This window comes from Camelus dromedarius, chromosome 1 (assembly GCF_036321535.1).
Source record: "Camelus dromedarius isolate mCamDro1 chromosome 1, mCamDro1.pat, whole genome shotgun sequence".
Lineage (NCBI taxonomy): Eukaryota > Metazoa > Chordata > Mammalia > Artiodactyla > Camelidae > Camelus > Camelus dromedarius.
Window position 1 is genome coordinate 36,633,786 of NC_087436.1, and position 19,809 is coordinate 36,653,594.

At 34.7% G+C, this 19,809-nt stretch overlaps 1 protein-coding gene across 8 annotated transcripts in view; it reads right to left on the minus strand.

Moving 5' to 3' along the window:
• The window catches only part of BLTP1 (bridge-like lipid transfer protein family member 1), a 175,609-nt gene that overhangs the window by 31,563 nt on the left and 124,237 nt on the right, over nucleotides 1-19,809 (minus strand). For 5 of the 8 annotated variants that reach the window (XM_031466529.2, XM_031466536.2, XM_031466542.2 and 2 more), the window contains 13 exons: nucleotides 16,918-17,015; nucleotides 16,017-16,202; nucleotides 14,865-15,033; nucleotides 13,096-13,307; nucleotides 11,809-12,007; nucleotides 8,274-8,333; nucleotides 6,252-6,478; nucleotides 5,296-5,496; nucleotides 4,972-5,102; nucleotides 3,588-3,711; nucleotides 1,601-1,710; nucleotides 862-952; nucleotides 245-307 (listed from right to left, as the gene is read on the minus strand). In XM_031466529.2, the coding sequence (XP_031322389.1) occupies nucleotides 245-307; nucleotides 862-952; nucleotides 1,601-1,710; nucleotides 3,588-3,711; nucleotides 4,972-5,102; nucleotides 5,296-5,496; nucleotides 6,252-6,478; nucleotides 8,274-8,333; nucleotides 11,809-12,007; nucleotides 13,096-13,307; nucleotides 14,865-15,033; nucleotides 16,017-16,202; nucleotides 16,918-17,015 (1,871 nt within the window). The remainder of the gene's footprint in view (nucleotides 1-244; nucleotides 308-861; nucleotides 953-1,600; nucleotides 1,711-3,587; nucleotides 3,712-4,971; nucleotides 5,103-5,295; nucleotides 5,497-6,251; nucleotides 6,479-8,273; nucleotides 8,334-11,808; nucleotides 12,008-13,095; nucleotides 13,308-14,864; nucleotides 15,034-16,016; nucleotides 16,203-16,917; nucleotides 17,016-19,809) is intronic. The other 3 variants (XM_031466563.2, XM_031466549.2, XM_031466570.2) reach the window with 3 other exon arrangements.

Sequence of the window (19,809 nt, forward strand, 5' to 3'; positions counted from 1 at the left end):
CCTTTTTTAATTTTGGAGATCAAGTGATTACTATTAAATTATAAAGAAGTACAGAAGTAAAATACATTCATGCAAGATCATATGAAATATACATGATGAAAAATATTCAAACAATCTTAAACCTGTATGTAAAGCATCTTCAAGGTCTGAATTTAGTATGAAATGAGAGGAAGATATTTGAAAGCAGATTTTGAGAGTGGTTAATTAGTTTTAAAGCATAATTTATGTTGTTCTTAAAAAGTACCTGAAAATACCCTTCCCCAGGACAGCTGGATTGTGGTGTACTTCCCCATACTGTTTTTTTCAACTTAATTAAAATAATAAGAAAACTTATAAAAATTCATGAAAAATAAAAAACAATGCTTTAAAAGAAACAAACAAAAAACAGAACAAACATTTTAACATAAACTTTAACATGCTACAAAATTAGAATACAACTTTGAAGCTGACCTTTTTATTTCTGGTTTCTGCTATTATCTATATATATTCTGAACTAAAATTCATAAATAATAAAAATACATAAAGTACAAACATTTCACATCTATATCTGTGTAAAATACCTGGTTTAATGTGGATTTGCACTTGAAAGAAAAATTATTCAACAAAACATTTCCACCTATGAGCAAGCGGTGTGGAGGAGTCTTTATTCTACATGCAAAACACGAACACCGGCAGCATGGCTCTCCAGTGCCCGCACGCAGGCGGTGCCCTGCCGTTTGGTAATGTACAGACACTTCAACCATCACAATCGACACTTTCACAGTAGGTAGGTAGTATTTTGAAACTGCATAACCATTATAATTTTGTAATTCCTAAAAATTATTAGCATTGTGTATGTCTAACAAATAATCTCTCTCTTACTGTATCCTGGATATTGAAAGTGACTCTGGGTCCAGGAGATGCTGCATCCACGCGGATTTCCGGGAGCTCCTCAGATTCTCCCACTCGGGAACTGTAAGTAAAATAGAAAGTTATAAAACATAAACATTCTCGTTCAAAAAAAATCCCTGGACTTTATAAAGTCTGATTAATAACATTAACATTCTGTTTCTAAATATTTACCTTATCCAAGGATTGAACTTCTGGTATTCCATTTCTTAACCTTTAGCATCCCACAAAAGAAATTCATTGCTTTGGCACAAGATTTTCTAAAACTAAACCTTATAAAAAAGAATTTATACTTACTTTACAATGTTCATTTACTAGTAAAACTATAGTTTTCTTCAATAATATGTAAAATTTCCATCTTTTCATATGCTAAATGTGTGTACAATCATACCTTTTCCTAAAATGACAAATTCACAGCGAGCTACTAATATGCAAATATTCATTTCTTTGGATAGTATGTAAGTTTACACATAAACTTGTCTAAATAGCAATGTACTTCATTACTAAAAAGCACACTCACTGTGGTATAAATGGGGTAGAGGAATTTCTCAAATTTAGTTTGCCAGTATCCCCTATTACTGGTCTTTGACTAATAAGGTCCATTTGCTAGCTTAATTTTGTAATTTCCCCAGTTAGAACACAATAAATCAGTAGTGAACCTTGGTAAAGAAGTCAGCAATTTTATTCTTTCATTGGTTGAAATATTTATTACCTTGCCCTTTCCATTCGCTTAAGAGGTGGTCTTCCAGAAGCCGAAATGCTTTTCGATCGGCTGTAACTTGGTTTGTAACCCAAACCCCACTTATCCTTTAGAGAAGCAGCCTAATGAAATGGGAGAGAAAAAGGGTGACTTTAGGCAGTTGTTTACTATTGTAATATCTGACGTCAAATAAAATGTTGTACTATTAAACAAGTTAGCTTGTCTTCCCTGGATCAATAGCAAGTTATCTTAAATTGCAACTTTAAATGTCACTTAACAACTTAGATCAAAGTGCAGCAGGAATCAGCTACTCTTTAGTTCGAGCATCAGTTAGGAGGGCTGTACAATGAGAACATGAGCCACTGGCTCTTGCCTGAGAGAAAAGAGAAAAAAAACTGGGAGCGGGGTGAGGAGTACAGAAATAAGGGGAGAAAAAAGAAATGATAAGAAAGGAGAGAACAAAAATGAGAATTAAAAGGCAAGATTCTCGGAGAACTTAGGTAAGGGGAGGGGTGAGAAGAGGAGATAAGGGAAGGGGGAGGGAGGCGGGGGGCGAGAGAGCGACCACCAACCACCCCAGGGCACCCCGTGACAGAAGTCAGGACAGGAAAGGAAGTGGTGACTGAAACACCCTTCTTGTCTCCAAATCCCTCTTCTCCAAATTTGTAGCTGGGGGCCTAGATACAAAAAAGATTCTAATACAATGGAGATTTAAAGTCTAAACCAATTGAGGAGGAAATACCAAATGACACAAATGTTAAGAACACACATGTAATTTCAGTAATTTCCCTAATCTTCTCTACCTAGTTTTATTTTTAACTGTCAATTACCAAGTATAACCTACCTTATAAACAGTACGCAAGCAATATTTTAGTTTTATTGTATGACTATGAAGTACATAGTGGCAAAATTTTTAAACAGAGTTATGCATTACAGATCATCACTATCCATTTAGTACTATCAGAAGCCAGTTATTAGTAGCTCAAATTGAATTTTATTCTTAATTTAAATAATTTAGAACAGTATTCAAATGAGGTTTGCTGGGAATTTGGTGGTGACCAAGCAAAGAAAATTCAAGACAATGAATCCTGGATCCCTGCAACCTCTCCCCCTTCCTTTGACCTTAGCAGCTCTGATTTTTATCTGTTTTTATGTACTGGGGTGCCACCCAAAAACCTTATTCTGGTAAAAAAACAAAAGATGAAGGGTATGCTGAAAATATTATATATAAATATGAATATATCTAAGAACCCACTTATTAGTTTTTCTACTAACAAGACCACTTTGACCCAAAGGAACCTACCTCCATTTGAATAAGTTTTAGAATTATTTTCTACTGTATTTTAATAGTATATTTATCTATATATTTATTTCAGTTGTTTAGTAACTGGACTCAATCCAGACAATGTGGTAGATAGTAAGGTCAAAGCTAAATAACTTTTCCTTTAAGAGACTCAAACTCTAGTACGGACAACTAAATATGCAGTTAATTAACATAAAGTGCTGAGAGTACGTAGTGGCAAGAGTAGTCAGTTATGGAAAGTGGGATGGGGTAGAATGGACATCTCAAAAGATTTCACATTTGAGTTAGATATAAAAAAGAAAGCATGACTTTATGAAAGGCAGACAAAACACAGTGGCTAAGGACATATACTGTAGAGTCCCACTGTTTAGGTTTGAATCTTGGCTCCACGGGGATTGCTGGCTGTATAACCTTGGTCAAATTACTTGACCTCTCTGTGCCTCAGTTGCTTCATCTTTACAACAGGGAAAATAATACAAGCTACCATGTAGGGCTGTTTTAAGAATTTAATGGATTGTTAAATGTAACGTACTTTAAATAGTGCTCGGTACATAGTAGATATGGGATATGCAAATCAAGTGTTATCACCAGCAATGGAGGAAGAAAGAGAACAACATAAGTATCATCATAAAATTTAATAAAGTAAAAATTTTAAACAGTCTACTTTAATAAAATTCTCCTTAAATGTTTACTCACTCGCATACTGGACCTCCGTAATTTTTTACGAACATCTCTTCTAATGTCATTCACGGCAACAGATTCTAACTGTTGATAACGTTGAATTTCCTGGTTTATGGTTCCTTCACTTGCACCTAATTTTCTGGATGCAAAACAAATGTGGCAATTAGCATAAGGAGGTGACAAAGTGAGAGTGATTTTTATTTGCTCCTTTTTAATTCTTTCACTTATCAGAATATCAAAGATTATGTATGAACAGACCAAAATCCTCCAGAGTTAACACTCATATCCAGAAAACTATAAAAAAGCTTCACTAACATTTTAGGAAATGACTCTTACCTATTTCTACATCAAAAGTCTCTTTGATAATCTCATGAAAGCTATGGACCCACTCTGCAGAAGACTATCTGTATGTAAAATTCTACATATAATTTAAGCCCCAGGTAAGATTTAGGGAGGAAGTATATTTTGCTTCAAGTCATTTTTTCCCCTGAGAACAAAACTCAAACTGTAAAGTAAGTCAACAGGAAAATGTGAATCACTGTATCATAAGTAATTTACAGACAAGTTTTTAGGGAATACCTTCATTTACAATGCATATATTTGTGTAACCCTTGAATGCAAGAAAAACACAGACACAGGGGTAATATAATTAGAAAAGATGAGGCACAACTATCACCTTTTGGGGAAACAAAAATCTCAAAGTTTGGCAAGAAGAATATTTAGCCTTACGGAGGAAGCGTTACCTGGTCAGTACTATCTAGCAGGCAACAGGCAAAGAAAAAAACTTCTACCACCTACTCCCTTCTCTTGACTCACTCTACCCTCGCCTCAGTTCTAGGAAACTGCTAATATAAGCAGGCAAGAAGAGCATGAAATTTGAATGCAGACAAACACAAGTTCAAATTCCAGTTCTTTAACCTCTTCAAGCCAGTTTCCTCATCTATAAAGTTTGGATAATGCCATCTAACTTCACAGAAATGATGGGAGGATTAAATTGAGGTCATATGTCAGAATCACAATAGGTGCTTAATAAATTCGAAAGTTGTTTCCCCTCTTAAAAATCTGCATTCCCAAAATATTACCAAAATACTGACACATGTATTTATATACATACATGAAGACACATGTATGTACACAGACGTAGAGATGCATGCATGTGACATAAAATCAGTCATAAACTGCTCAAAAATGAAGTTGTGATGAGCACTGGACTAGGACTTCTAACTTTATCACTAATGAGTGTATGTTCTCAGACAAATCACCAAACTTCTCTTGACCTTCGTGATCTCACTTATAAACTAAAGGAGTTGTACTGGCACAAATTCAGTTTCCTTCACATTTAAAATCCTGATTCTATTATTAGGGAATACTATATTAAATTAAAAATCATTATACATACTTAAGATCATCTATTACTTTGGCCTGTTCATTCAGCTCTCTGATATCCACTATACGTTTCATGATTTTTCTTCCTCTAAGTTCTCCTGGCTGGCTACAAGATGCTCCTTGTCTTCGATAATCTACAGCTTCCTGAAAAATCAAAAGCATGTCTGTCAGTAACACCCTTAGGTCACACAGCAAATCTATACTATCACAGAAAAAACACCTTAAATCAAGGAAGCATGCAAGAATCAAAGCCATCTATATTAAGTAAGATGATTGGAATTCTCCAGTGATTCGAATCCCTTCATTTTCATAAGTAATCTATTTAGTTGCTACCTACGTTTCCCCATGAGTGAGCTCTGCATGCTTTCAAATGGGACTGGCTAGACTGAGGGGAGGCCCCCATCTCGGGGTCACACAGATACTCTGCAGGAACAGAATAGCGCTGATGTGGGCGCCTCAGGCCTAGTAGGTGATTTACAAGTCGCTGCCCAAAGGTGAGCTTGTGGCCATCTCCACTTACTGAACTTCCATCTGAACTCTAAATGATAAACAGTAACATTAATTTTTAAAAATTTCTTTCCAAGAACAAAACTATTTCAGAATACAATAGTTAAAAGATGTTTCAAAAGTCTTTTTAAATCAATACTGGAATAAAAGCAGAGAGAAACTTTCTTTTTAACTACCAAATAATCTGATACTAAAGAATATGTACGGTATAGATGGAAATATATATTTTTAAATGTATACTTCCTTTTGTGTGCATGCTCTTTGCTTTTGACATTCATTTTTAAACATAGTTCCTGAGATAGAATTCACATGCCATAAATTCACCCATTTAAAATGTATTAATTCAGTAGTTTCTAGTATATTCACAAAGCTGTGGAATCGTTATCAGAATCTATTCAGAACATTTTCATCCCCCACCCCCTAAACAAACTTCATAACTGTTATCAGTCTCTTCCCATTCCCCCTCCCAACCTTTCAGACTCTCCCAGCCCTAGGCAACCACTAATCTACTTTCTGTCCCTAAAAATTTGTTTGCACTTTGCTTTCAATGTTAATACGTTACCTGTAGGTTAATGCACAATTTGGTTGGTAGATTATAAAACAAGGAACTCAATTGAAAGACAATATTATTTAAGTAAAAAACGATATTATATAAATGTATACACAGAAAACCACCATTCCCTTCCTTCCTCAATTAGCAACTACAGCAAATAACACTGATTTAGTAATATCCCTTTCTTAGGGTAAAAGCCAGTCCTGAAAAAATCTAACAGTGGGTTTACTTACAGTATGGATAGTGGGAGACATAGTGTCAACTTCATCCTCATCTGACAGGTCAGCTATGTTCACTGAATTTAGATCAGCAATGTCATCTATGTCCTCCTCTCCTGTCAGTGTCGTAAGGGTATTGCCCAGAGCATTGAGTCTTTTGCCAATGTTAGGATCCATGTGGACATCAATCCCACACATTTTCCACAATACATTGAGTGTCCAGGTTCCAGCACTACTACTTTCTGTTTAAATAAAGAAGTGGCATTTTTGGTAAGTTCTGAGTATAGAAAGTTAAATAATTCTACATTCAAGGATTAAAATGGACGATGGCCCTGTGTAATGATTAATGTCTCTCACAGCTAGATCTGTCAGAAACATCAGACTATGGGATTGATTTCCCTATCATATCTGTGGTGCCCTCTGTGCAGCACCCTTCTTCCTCCTGTGCCCTGTGGACTTCGTCCTCCCACCAGCCCTCAAGCTGATCCACCTTCCCATGGCTATAGCAGGAATTGGCATGACCCTTCCTCATGCACCAGAATGTATTAGATAATTAGTTCAGGTAAGGGTCAAAGTTGGAAAACTAAGAATCCTCCCCTGGACTTGAGAAAAGACTGGTCCCTCTCTAGTGACTGAGGGTGGGAAAATGAGGCTCATGAGCTGTTGGCAGCCATGTTTCCTGCCATGTGTAAGGAGGTCAGCAGTAAAGAAAAATGAAGCAGCCAGACAGAAGCAAAGACAAGAGCCGGAAAGAGCCCAGGTGGCAGCTGAGATCGTTTCCAGTGGTTCCTCAGGGCCCCTCCATTGCCCTGGTTCCTTCTCTTCCCTGAGATAGCTATTGTTAAGTGTAACTGTGATCTGCAAATATTCTTTTAATAGGTTTCCCCTTTTGGTTAAGCTAGTTGGAGTGGGTTGTTGTCACTAACAAACAAGAGTCCTGACAAAGACTTTTATGTGACCTTTCTCCCAGTATGTATTTACCTCAGTCATCACCTTTTCCTTCTAACATTACTGCTGGAAATTTCCTAGGCTTTTCAGTTCTCTATCAGTGGGGACTGCAGGCCTTGCATACTTTCTGAGACAATTTACTTACGATGAGTCCTGAGACTAGGCTTGGGAGGATAAGAGGGAATAGTAAGGAGAGAGAGGAAATCTACTAATCTTAATCAGCTTCTACCCTTCTCAACATTTTAAGAGCTCTTAAATAAATATCTCGTTTAGCATACCCTAATTTTATACCAGGCAAAATAATACAAATTTACACTTAGTCAAGACAGGTTATTATATCCATAGTTATGTCCTAACCAGGTTCCTGGGTTTTTCTCCTCTGACCCCTGTCCCTGTGATACTGTCACCATCTACTTTCTTGTTCAGAAAAATTCAGTGGCTTTCTCACTGTCCACCAAATCAAGTCCAAACTCTTAATTTGGACTTAAGCTTTTTCCCATCCTTTTTTCATATAACTCTATTCTAGCCAATTTGAACAACTCTAGCTAGACATTGTGTTTTGACATCATGACACCTATTATTCTCTCTGCCTGATTTTTTTCTATTCATATTTTCCAGTTTTTGCTTAGGAAATAATTTTATTCATCTTTCAAGTCCTTATTTAAGTGCTTGTTCTATAAAGCTTTCTCTCATCTCAGTATCCTTCAAAATTTGGAAATTTCTCTCTCCTGTAAATTTCACCAGCAATTGGAATTTTATATTTTATTGAACTTATCACTTATTGCAGTTCAGTTATGTTACAGGGCCCTAACTCCATTATTCGAATTTAAATTTATAGAGCATAGAAAGTATATCTTAATCATCTTTGTCTTTCCCAAAACATTTTGTACTGTATATTGTACACTGATGGTGTCTAATGTATTGCTAAATAAAAATATGCTAATATTATTGCAAAATAGTTTTTAAACATTAGGGAATACCAGAATTTGTTTAGTTAAAAGATCCTTTAATACAAAGGCAGAAAAAATAGATGCAAAAGCAGATTCTACCTGACATATATAGCAAAAGTAATACCAAATGCGAACTTACCAGCAGCTGCTTGTCCTGTAGTCCTGGAACATACTTCATAGGTACCATCTGGAACTACACCTGCACAAAAATCACCCCCAAAATAATCTTCAATAAAATTATGCTCGCAATAACATATTGTACTGCAATTTTTCACCCAAAGATGATTATCTTAATATAAATAGGATCAGTGGCCTCTCCAAGTTTCAGTTCTCATCTGGGGAATGAAAGGACTGCTTTAGATAACTTGTAATTCCTATTTTGTATCTCACAATATTTTATTCTTACTGATTTTTAAGAACCTAACTGCATACACCTGAAACTAATATAGTATCATAAATCAACTATATTTCAGTAAAGAAAGAAAAAGAATTTAACTGCAGCTTTAGCTTTACATTCTGCATGTGATTTCCTTATCTGAGTGACAATACCTGGCCAACTTTGAAAGTGTGGTTTCCTGATGCTATGACAATTTGTGCCATTATGAGTGAATGGCACTTTGAGAATGTAAATGATGTAAAAATGATTTTTTGATAACTAAGAACTGCCACATTAGGTTAACAGACATGACTCACCAGCCTTATGTTTTACTTTGTCAAGGATCATTTTATGAGAAAAAGATGACTGACTGCCATACTGTCAATCTAATAAGGTCAGTCTCCTAAGGTCATGGTCCTATCCCCAGAACATATCTGACTTTAACTTTGAAACATTTACTACTACTTAGCTTTAATCAGATAACTCCAGCTTAAAAAGAAAGGCTAATTAAATCAACAATTTTAATCAGTAAAGACATACCATCTTTGAAACAACTTTTAAACAAAGTAAAGTCTAAAGATAGAATTAAGACCCTTTCTCAGTAATCTTTAATGGAAACCCAATTTCAATCTGAACCTGACATTACGTACACCTTAAATGAAATGTCTTTTTGCAGTTCACTCCATAACCTAAACTAGTATTCAACTGTTACTCAAATGTGAGTTATAGAAATGCTATAATGTATTCTGGGGAAAAGCATCTATTAAATGACAATTTCTATTATATTTTAAAAGTAATGTCAATAACTTTATTTTTAAATTTTTGGGGTAATCAGGTTTATTTATTTTTAATGGAGGTCCTGGGGATTGAACGCAGGATCTCATCCATGCTAAGCACATGCTCTACCACAATTATACCCTCCCCAATGCCAATAACTTTAAAATCTAAATTATATTTTTGAAACATATGGTACTTGTGCCTCACACACAAATTATAAAAAAGAACTAGATCTTGGGGTAAAAGATTGCCCAATTCACCTTTAATAGTGTGGTTATAAATCAGAGCAAAAAAACCCCACATTACCCTTTCAAATCTAACAACTCTACAATAAAAAGAAAACCCTTGAACAGGAGTAGAATAACTAAGGCCAAGTGAAAGGAAGAACTAGTAAATTCAAAAAGGATAGAAAACTTTGGGGACTTCCAATCCCAAGAAGTGCCAGAGAATTTTTAAAAATTAAGTTTAAAAAATTATATAAATTTACAGAATACAGAGCCATAATGAATTAATAAGGAACATTAAAATTTTTAGGAGTAGATCCAAATCCTGAAAGTGATGAGATGAGAGAAACCCATTGGGCTCTTTCCCATGGTACCCGTGGTCCCTGCGTTGGACCAGCCAGAATCCAGGATGGCAATTTTCTTGCTGTTACAACCAAATGTTACCCAGGTGTTAACAGAAAACTTGGAATTTTTCAAACTTTCAATGGTTTGTAAATACATATTAATAAAAAGGGTCTAATCTTTACTATCTACTTACATGGTCCATTGAACCCTTCCTATAGATCGTCTTTCCTAATTTTTACTGCATTTCCCAAAAAACACTGTCACCTAGAGAGGAAATTAAATTGGGCTGTCTTTTTTCTAGGGCATAATTTTTAAATAATCTGTGAAAAAAAAAAAAGCCTAAGGCATAATCTTACTTTTACTTATTTTTTTGCCCTAAACTCAATTCTCTTTCCTTAAAAAATTAAATGTCAGTTATACCCAATAAAAACTAATAAAAACTACAAAGTAGTAAACTACCTTGGCAAACTTATCATTTGGAATTCTTATCATTATGTCAACAACTGCTCTACTCATTTCCTTTGCCACTCTCCCAAGGCACTAAATAATATGCATTTTACAAAAACAAGTCACTTGATACCCTCCAAAACACAAAATAAATTATGATTATCATGATTATCAGCACATTAGTGTTCTACTTTGTTGGTCTAATATACACTGAGGAGCTGAGCCAGTGTTCATGTTTTTTAGTCTTGTGTTTTTCCTTTTGAGTTAGAGGCACATGTCTTATGCATTTCCCTTTGTTTAAACTGTTAAGGAAATGATATCCTTCCTTTGCTTCCAAATATATTCTATCCAATACAACTATAATGACAACAAATGTCACCTTCATAAAAATTAGTAGGTTTACATTTATTTTAAGGAAAAAAACCACACACAAACAAAAGAGAGTAATAGTGACTTTTAAAAATGTATATAACCACCATGTAAAATGATTATTTGTAAGATTCCTGATGAAGTCTATTTTTGGTCTTTTGGGTGTTAGGCATGAGTACTCTGATACCAAGTCTTCTTGGTAACCTGAAATGTTTAACGGAAATACTAGTATTTTACCTATGAATTATCTAAATGCAAAGCATTCAAAACCAAGAATTTCACCTAAAGTATTATCTAAATTTTAGCCAACACTGAATGCTAAAACTTCAATTTTTGATGTAAAAATAATGGAACATTTTCCCAGTTCTCAAATAAAACCCAGCACTAGAAAGATTTTCTTCTAGTGGAGAGGGGAAAAAAATTGCTGAACAATGGCATACCACCTTCTGAGAAATAATTAAGCATTAATTCTGGTTTACAGATTGGCTGAGGAATTTTAGTTCACAACCTTTAATTCCTCAAATATAATTTCTCTTCACTGTTAAGATTAATGATGTCTTATCAACTCTGTTATATTTAAAATATTAAAATAAAAATAAACCCCTGTACCTTCAAAATAGCATATAAACACAGCTTATTTATTTCCAACCTTGAGTATTATGGAATCAGAGGAATCCACACGTGTTACACTCTGTATCCTACAAATTTGGACATGTGAATTTATTCATGTCAATAATAATTATGGCTGGAGTTCCTGCTCCTGGTTATCCAATACTATGTTATAGGATGAACTGGATCTTACACATTTATCACTTTCTTTCAAGATCCCCACAGGAAAAAGATGCTTTACCTGGTCATTCATGAATCAATTACAGGAAAAATCAGGGCATAAACAAAACTTCAGATGTTATTACCATCAAAAAGAATATCTAGTTGGTTTACTTACCAAAACTACTGAAAGCTGCAGTTTTTATCAAATATGTTCTGGTATCTTTAATTAGAAATAGGCTTTATTTCACAAAGTTCAATAACATTCCTACATCTGGACATTATTTAGTTTAACTAATGAAGACACTGGAGTTATCTTTTACTTTTTAAAAATTCTAAACCTCATACAGAAGATAAAAGACACTCACAGGCATTCATCACCAGGTCCCCACGAATTTCTGGTTTCCAGTCATCCCATGATGTCTCAAAGCCATCAGCAAAACGGATACAAAAGTTTTTGAAATGCCCTTTACTAACTAGAGATTCTGAAGAACAAGCAGTGATGAGAGTACTTTCAATGGTCAGTACTAAAGCAGAACCAGTGTCAAGGTCTCCAGTATGATTAGACTGCAAAATATATTAAAGAAGAAATGAGACAAAAGGTACAACTTTTAAAATTTGGAAATCTCACATGACTCATAGGATCAAACATTTAGAAAGGGACAACCCTAGAGAGCTTCATTAAAAAGCAGCTTATAAGGATGCCTACTTTTAAAAAATTACTTTGCTCAAGTGAAATGCATTCACCGTGTACATTTTTTAAAAAACTAAACTTACATAAGGCTAATTATCTACTTTTCTATCTCAACCCTCTGTTTTAGCTGTGGGGAACATTCTCATTTTGACAACCACCCCTGATGTGTACAACCTTTTTGAGTTCTGTTCATCATGCCATTAAAATATCATTTTTCAACTCCTGAAGCACAAACATACCACGTTGCCAACTCTCAACCCAGAGTTTTTCTTAACATTGTCTTGCCAAACAAAATACTAAAAGTTACATTCATTCAACAACTAGTTACCGGTTATTTAAGGTAAATTCTAACAGTAAAATATAAATCTCTGTATTTGTTATAATTGTAACTTCACGGCCTGTTAGGGGCCCATGGCCTTTTCTCTCATACACATGTGCATGCAAATATGTCTCCCTGAGTACTGGTACTAAATTACAAAGGGTAAATTTTTTCCTTTAACCAGTACACATAACTTGGAAGTTTCATTACCATTAAATATTACAGTTTAAAAGAATTTTGAAATTCCTTACCCTATTTTAGTTGAGATTATTAAACATTAAATAGTATTCTTATTAAATGTCCTTTGTTTCTATTTTATTAATAAGTATATGCCAAAGATGTCTTTGCTAAATACAAAATAATAATAAAATTCTGAGAATTAAGCTACTTATTTTCCAAAGTAAAAATTAAGATTTATTACATGGCTATCAATCTCATTACTATTCTGAGGCACATCAGAATGCTTTACAGAAAAGTTTCATGAGATTCATATTGAATACACTGTGGATGAATAATAGTTCAAAGAGTTCAATCTTGTTATTTACTAAAATTCAAGTTATAAACTGTTATTGTGGAAAAGTCACTGTTATACTCTATATACATAAAAATGATGAGTATGGACTATGATTTGATTTTTCATACCTGTGCAGTATTTGTGATAGGCAGGCAGATTCCCAGATCATTCACAGTGAGTTGGAGGAAGAGAGTCCCAAAGGCCTGAGCTGATGTTTGCTGGATACCAGGCAGCATATCTACTACTTCCTTTGTAGCCATATGAATATCTTTATGTAGGGCCATTCGCTGTTCATTCCAATTGTCATAGGCAGCCTTATAATTCAGCCAAAACAGCACAGCTTTTGATAATTAAGACAAGGCAGAAAGAAAATTAAAATCAAAACTGTAAGGCTATACTAGCAAGTAAACCTCAATAGCTGCAAAATCCTGTTGCTTAATAAAAATTACTCCCAGAAAATTGTAGCATTAGAATTAGAAAGGATCTAAGAGGAAATAGTTAACTTGACTAATGAAAAAAGCAGAAAGGGGGCAACTGCAAAATGAGAGAAGGGAAAAGAAAATCCAGGTCCATTCATTTATTCAACAAATTATCTGTGAAATGCTAGGCTTTAGGATGGAGTAACAAACAAAAACAGACATGGGACCTGACCTTATGGAGCTTATTCTTACTACAGTTAAGAATTTCTGAAGGAGAGGTACTTAGTACTAGGAATATACACTAAGAAGATGTGATTTAGAGAGAGAAGTCAAAGACATCTGAGTTTGTAACAACAATGAAACTGTAAGGTAAGCCATCATTTAATGCAGTATGCAGAAGGAGGTGCCTAAACAGGAGACAAAGATGAAGGGGGCAGAGAAGTAGAAGAAAGAGCAGTATTATGTCATGGACACAAAGAGTAGAAAGTACTTTAAGGAGTTGTTGAAAGCGGACCAGAGGTCGGTAAGACGAGAAATGAAAAAAATCGTGTACTGGATTTAGCAAAATTAAATCTTATCCATAACCCTGCCAAAAGGGCGGTTTTCTAATAAACTGATCTTATCATCTGCCAATGCCCACCACCAATTTAAATCTTTAATGGCTTCATAAATGGTTCTTCATTACTTCTAAAATACAATTCCAACATATTCACCCAATTAACAGTAATTAGACCCTATCTATCATTCAGCCTTATTTCCCATTATTTTCTTTTATGAAAGCTGCTGCTGTATTTTTCTTATACCTCTGTGATCATATATATTCATTCATGTTCTCTCTCATTTGGCAAATATTTATTTAGTTCTTACTGTATGCCTGGGACTGTTCTAGGCCTTCAGATACAGAGATAAATAAGACAAGCTTTCCTTTCCTCTCCCGCTGGTGAACTCCTAACTCCAAGTACAATCTGGAAAATTAGTTTCTCCTCTAAGCAGCAGAGGGAAAGTTAGGCTGCATCAGATATCAGGATTTACATACACAGATGCAGATATACATGTAACTCCACTCTGCAGTCTACTTTGCTCTCTTTCCCACTGCACTGAGAGTTCCTTGAGGGCAGAGATCCTGCTTTCCCTATTCATATTCTCCTTCTAGACAGTAAACAATAAATGTTTATAGACTAAATGAATAAAGATAGCACCAGGACAAATGCAACTAGTTATCCAAACCAAAAAACTTAGCATTACAATTGAAATACTGAATCAGACATTCCTATCTAGGAAGCGAAAAACTTTAAAAAGTAAAATAACTTCAAAAACTGAAAAGAATAAGCGAGAAACCTTTTCTGGATGGTCACGTTTCAAATTTTAGAGACGTTTAGCTGTTAAGCATTCGTGGTGCTCAACTATAGATAATTTTTTCTCTAGCATTACCAAAACATTTCTAAATCTAGTAAGATAGTATTGATGGTTTATCTTACCTCTGTCAAAGGCCACAGGCTGTGCATATACAATTGGTCTATTCAAGGTAATAAGCACAGCTTCCCTATCTGAGGAACCACTGATTTCTTCTCGGAGGGCATTTCTTAATCCAATTCTAGTTTTAAAATAGGCAACTTGATGAAAATCAGAACCTGCTTCCTCATAAACCTGAAATGAAATTAAAAACTCAGTAAAATAAAATAATGGAAAATGTTTATTTAAAGAAACTAAAAGTTTGAACACTTAATAGTATTGTTCACCAAAAGAACTACAGTACACTTTTCTCAGTTTCAATCATCAATGATACATTCCTAATACTCTGTACTATAAACATTTGAAATTAATATACAGTATGAATAGGTATATAAGAAATAAATATGAAGTCATACATAAATTTCATACAAAAACTAGGATTAGGTCCAAATTCTGAATGGTAATATATTAAATGTTTCAAGATAATTAGATCCCCTTTCCTTTCAAATTGTGTTTCTATTTGGAAAAATTACTGTTTTTCTAGAGACGACATGAAACTTTTGTTCATTTATTCCCCCATATAATCTTTAATATAGCCATTCAGTTTTGAAAGTGTGACTGGTATTCTTTTAATCGGTTCTTCAAATTAAAGGAAAAAAGATTAAAATCCACATAATAATTTTTAGCAAAAACAAAAACAACAATAAAAAATTCTCTGATGAGCTAAGAAAGTTAATTTTTATAAAACAGAATCTGATTTACTGTTGCGCACATATATATGTATTTTTAACTTGACAAGTTTAACATGCAAAATTTGCCATTATCAAACAGGGGAACTAAGAAACTTAGTAACATTTTAAGGACTGACCAATGTAAGTACAGAATGTTAAAATAAAAAATAATGTTTAACAAAATTATAAACAAATATTTATGAAGATACTAGATTAAGTTTCATTTGACTGCATTTGCACAGAACAATCTACTGCCAAAATACTCAATGAAAATCCAAGGTAAAATATTAAGGGCCCTGTTAAGCAATTTTTCATTAGAATTTACAACCAGAAATTTTAGGAACTTAAACTAAATAATTTTTTAAGTATATTAATACTAAAAGTAGTTCAAATTGATATACAAAGTTTAAAAGCCACAGTTCTAATATCAACATATTCTGCACTCACTTGATGTTTGACAATTTGTCCTAATGCCAGATTTAAATCCACTTGGCATTTACCAAACAGTTTCAGATAGCTGCTACTTCCTGGTGAAGCTTTGGTTTGAAGTCGGTTCGAAAGTTCCAGTTCAATCAATCCAGTTTCAAATCTCACAGCTCTCATTGAGGGAGTTGTGGCCGTTACTTGAATACCCTAGCAGATTGTATGTTAGGAGAAAAAAAGAATCCTAAGTCAATAATGTGTATCCACTAAAATGAAATCTTTCAATATATGATAAATAAAATAGCCAGGTTTTAAAACACATGTAGGATGTCTAATGAGCTGATAAAGACTGGCAATATTCTTTTAATTTCTCATGTTAGTAGGAATTTTTTTAGCTATTAAGTTTCATTTCAGTATTTTGTATTTAAAATCTAGACTGTTCATGGGTTGAATACATTACAATTAAATAACTATTTCATAAGAATGATCTTTAAGAATATCTTGAATATTGGATATAGTAAGGTTTCTATTAATTATTGTTAACTGGACCAGTGTACAAACTATTTCTTGCAGAGTAATTTATAACAGCAATAATTAGAAAAAAAATCAAAATGTTCATCAGAAAGAAGCAGTTAAATTGTTACAACTGCATAATATATACCACAGCTATTCAAGAAAATAAAGTGGATGTAAATGTTCTGACATGCAATGGTATTCGAGGTTTTTAAAAATGCGTAAGTATATGCATATATCTAAATACAAAAAGAAGATAGGATATTCAATTGTTAGAGCTTTTCTCTCAGTGGGTAAGATTATACTTCATTTTTATTTTCTATTTGGCATATTCATGTAACATATGTATTTTCCAGCATACATTAATTGATTAGAAAAATGCTTGTTAAAGAAGCATTATTATTTATGTTACCTTAAACTGCAAGTTCAGGGAATAGAGAAGAATTTTAGGCTTATCTCCATCTGCTGTTCCATCATGTTCATTCCAAAGGGGAATAGGCTGCTCCCCACCTGAAAGAGGTCAAATAATTGAAGGCCAGAAGCAATTTCTTTAAAAAGGAAAATAACTACTTTGTGTGTTTTCAAAATAAAAACCACAAAACACTTTCTTTTTACTGATCATTAACTCAATCTTTAACAGGGAATTTTAGCCCTGTCACATTTCACTGAGGCAGATGTATGTAAGATCAGGATAATAATGCATATATAGACATTTATTGAGAATATTTTGTAAGAACTAAATTAAATTTTTTTACATATAATTAAACCAAACATGACTATACATCTCAGAAAATATATCTGAGGGAAAAAATACACTGAACTCATTTCTTCAATCAAAAATGTGACCTTTATCATTTATATGTATATGTGCTATAAACAAAAAAAGAATGAAAAAAAAATAAAGGTGGAGAAATGAAAAATAAGGCAGCAGATGCTAATAACAAAAAGTGTGACAATAAAAGTTTGACCTATACATTAAAAAAAAAATGGGGACAGGGGACCCTGGGACTAAAGTTCCTATTTTTTTTTTTTTATTAAAATCAACATTCTTTAATGAAAATATCAAGTTTCTTTTTGCATGAATAGGTATTAACTACAAGAAATGTTCCATGCTTTGTTCTACGATTTAGTGTTAGAGTCTTAAAGAATAATATTTTCCTCAAAAGATATTATGGCGAAGGGATTTCTTTCGGTGGAACAGTTCCTACATCAAATCTGGTGCATGGGTCAGGCCACTGGGAACCTTAACTAGCTCTCTTCTGAGGGGGCTCTCTTCTGTCTCTTCGTCTTTCTGTCTGTCTCGATTTCTCTCTCTCAGACACAAACACATACAATTTTGTGAAAGGGGACTTCCTGCCATACAAAGATAGACTTCACATCTTCAGAAAGACACTTGACAAAGCACATTTCTCAATTCAAGTCTTTGTGTGAGGTCTGGGCAACTGGCTTATTTTCTAGAACAATCGGTGTTTACAAAATCAGGAGATCATCTTCCCCAAAGGAAGAGTTCTGGTCCGTGTTGATGAAGTTGGGGATGTCACATTTCATGAGCCTGTTCGGCTCCTCCTCTGGCCACCTGCTGCATCTGATGGCTTCCTGGAGCCGAGTATCACTGTCAAGGGCTATGGTTGGGATACCAGCTTTGGCCTTGTCCAAGTGGTCCACTTCATTGACGTAGCAGTGAAAGAGGGACCTTGATTCGTCATTGCCCTGCCAGATAACACCGTGGGCACCAGCGGTCTTCCAAAGTCTGACACAAAGCTGTTCAGTGTGAATCTCTTCTCGGGAGACTCTGCATTGCTTTCAGTAAGTCATCTTCTTCCCCTACTTATCACTTCACCCAAGTTTAAAAGACGTTTGAGAACAGGGATGATTGTGCCAGCAATCTGTGACCCAATAACCTAAAAGGTCACCTGGAGACGGGCATCCGGCTTCTTGGGCAGCAGAGGATGCCCCCAGGATTGGCTGGAGTCCTCAGGCAAATCTCCGGCGGGCAGAGGTCGCCCCCAGGCCAGGTCGCCCCCCCAGGCCGCGAGGGAGAGAAGAAATGGAGCAGCTCCCTGGAACGGACCCCCTCCCCCTGCTGCGGCCGCCGCCGCCCCCGCCTCCCAGGAGCAAGCTCACCTGGAGACCCGAGTCACGCCTCTAGGGCAGCAGAGGCCGCTCCCAGGCCCAGCAGCCGGGAGAGGGCAGCTATTCCACCAGTTCGCCAGGGGCAGCCCCACTCCGCCTAAAGTTCCTATTAATAGACCACTTGTTCCACAGGCCTTGTGGCCTTAAGGAAATAATATTCTAATATTTTAAAATACAACTTCTATTTCGTCTTCTCTTTCCCTTATTATAAAAACTTTTCTGCATGTTTATCTTTCAAATATTCTATCTTAAATGATTCATCTTAAAATGATTCCTTTTTTTCCTGTATGTATATTGAGTTTAGCATCATCACAGGGATCATATATAGGTGGGATAGGAAGTTTTTTCCTATTAGGTAATCAGTTAATGTAATTCATCAGATCAACAGGCTAAAGAAAAATCAAATGATCATATCAAAAGATGCAGAAAAAGCACATGACAAAATCCAGTACCTATTGATAATAAAGACTCTTAGTAACCTAGGAATAGAGAACTCAATTTGATAAAGAATATCTACAAAAAACCTACAGCTAATATCATGCTCAATGGTGAAAAGCTCAAAGCTTTCCAACTAAGAAGGTACAGAACAAGGATATCCCCTCTTACCACTCCTTTTTGAACATTATACAAGTCTTAGCTAATGCAGTAAGACAAGGAAAGGAAATTAAAAATATACAGATTGAGAAGGAAGAAATAAAACTCTTTGTTCACAAATGACCTGATCATCTGCATAGAATTTTCTGGAACCAATAAGTGATTATAGCAAAGTTGTAGGATACAAGGTTAATAATACACAGAGGCTAATCACTTTTCTGTGCACCGGCAATAAACAGTGGAATTTGAAATTAAAACACAATACCATTTACATTAGCACCTCAAAAAAAGAAATACTTAATTATAAATTAACAATATATGTCCAAGATGTATATGAAAAAAACTACAAAACTCTGATCAAAGATAGATGTCAGTTCTTCTCAACTAGCTATATAGACTTGATGCAATCCCAATCAAAATCCTACCAAGTGTTTTTGTGGATACTGACAAACTTATTCTAAGGTGTATGTGAAGAGACAAAATATCCAGAATAGCCAATAAAATAAGGAGAAGAATAAAACTAGAGGACGAAACTACCTGACTGCGAGACTACAAGCTACCATAATCAAAACAGTGT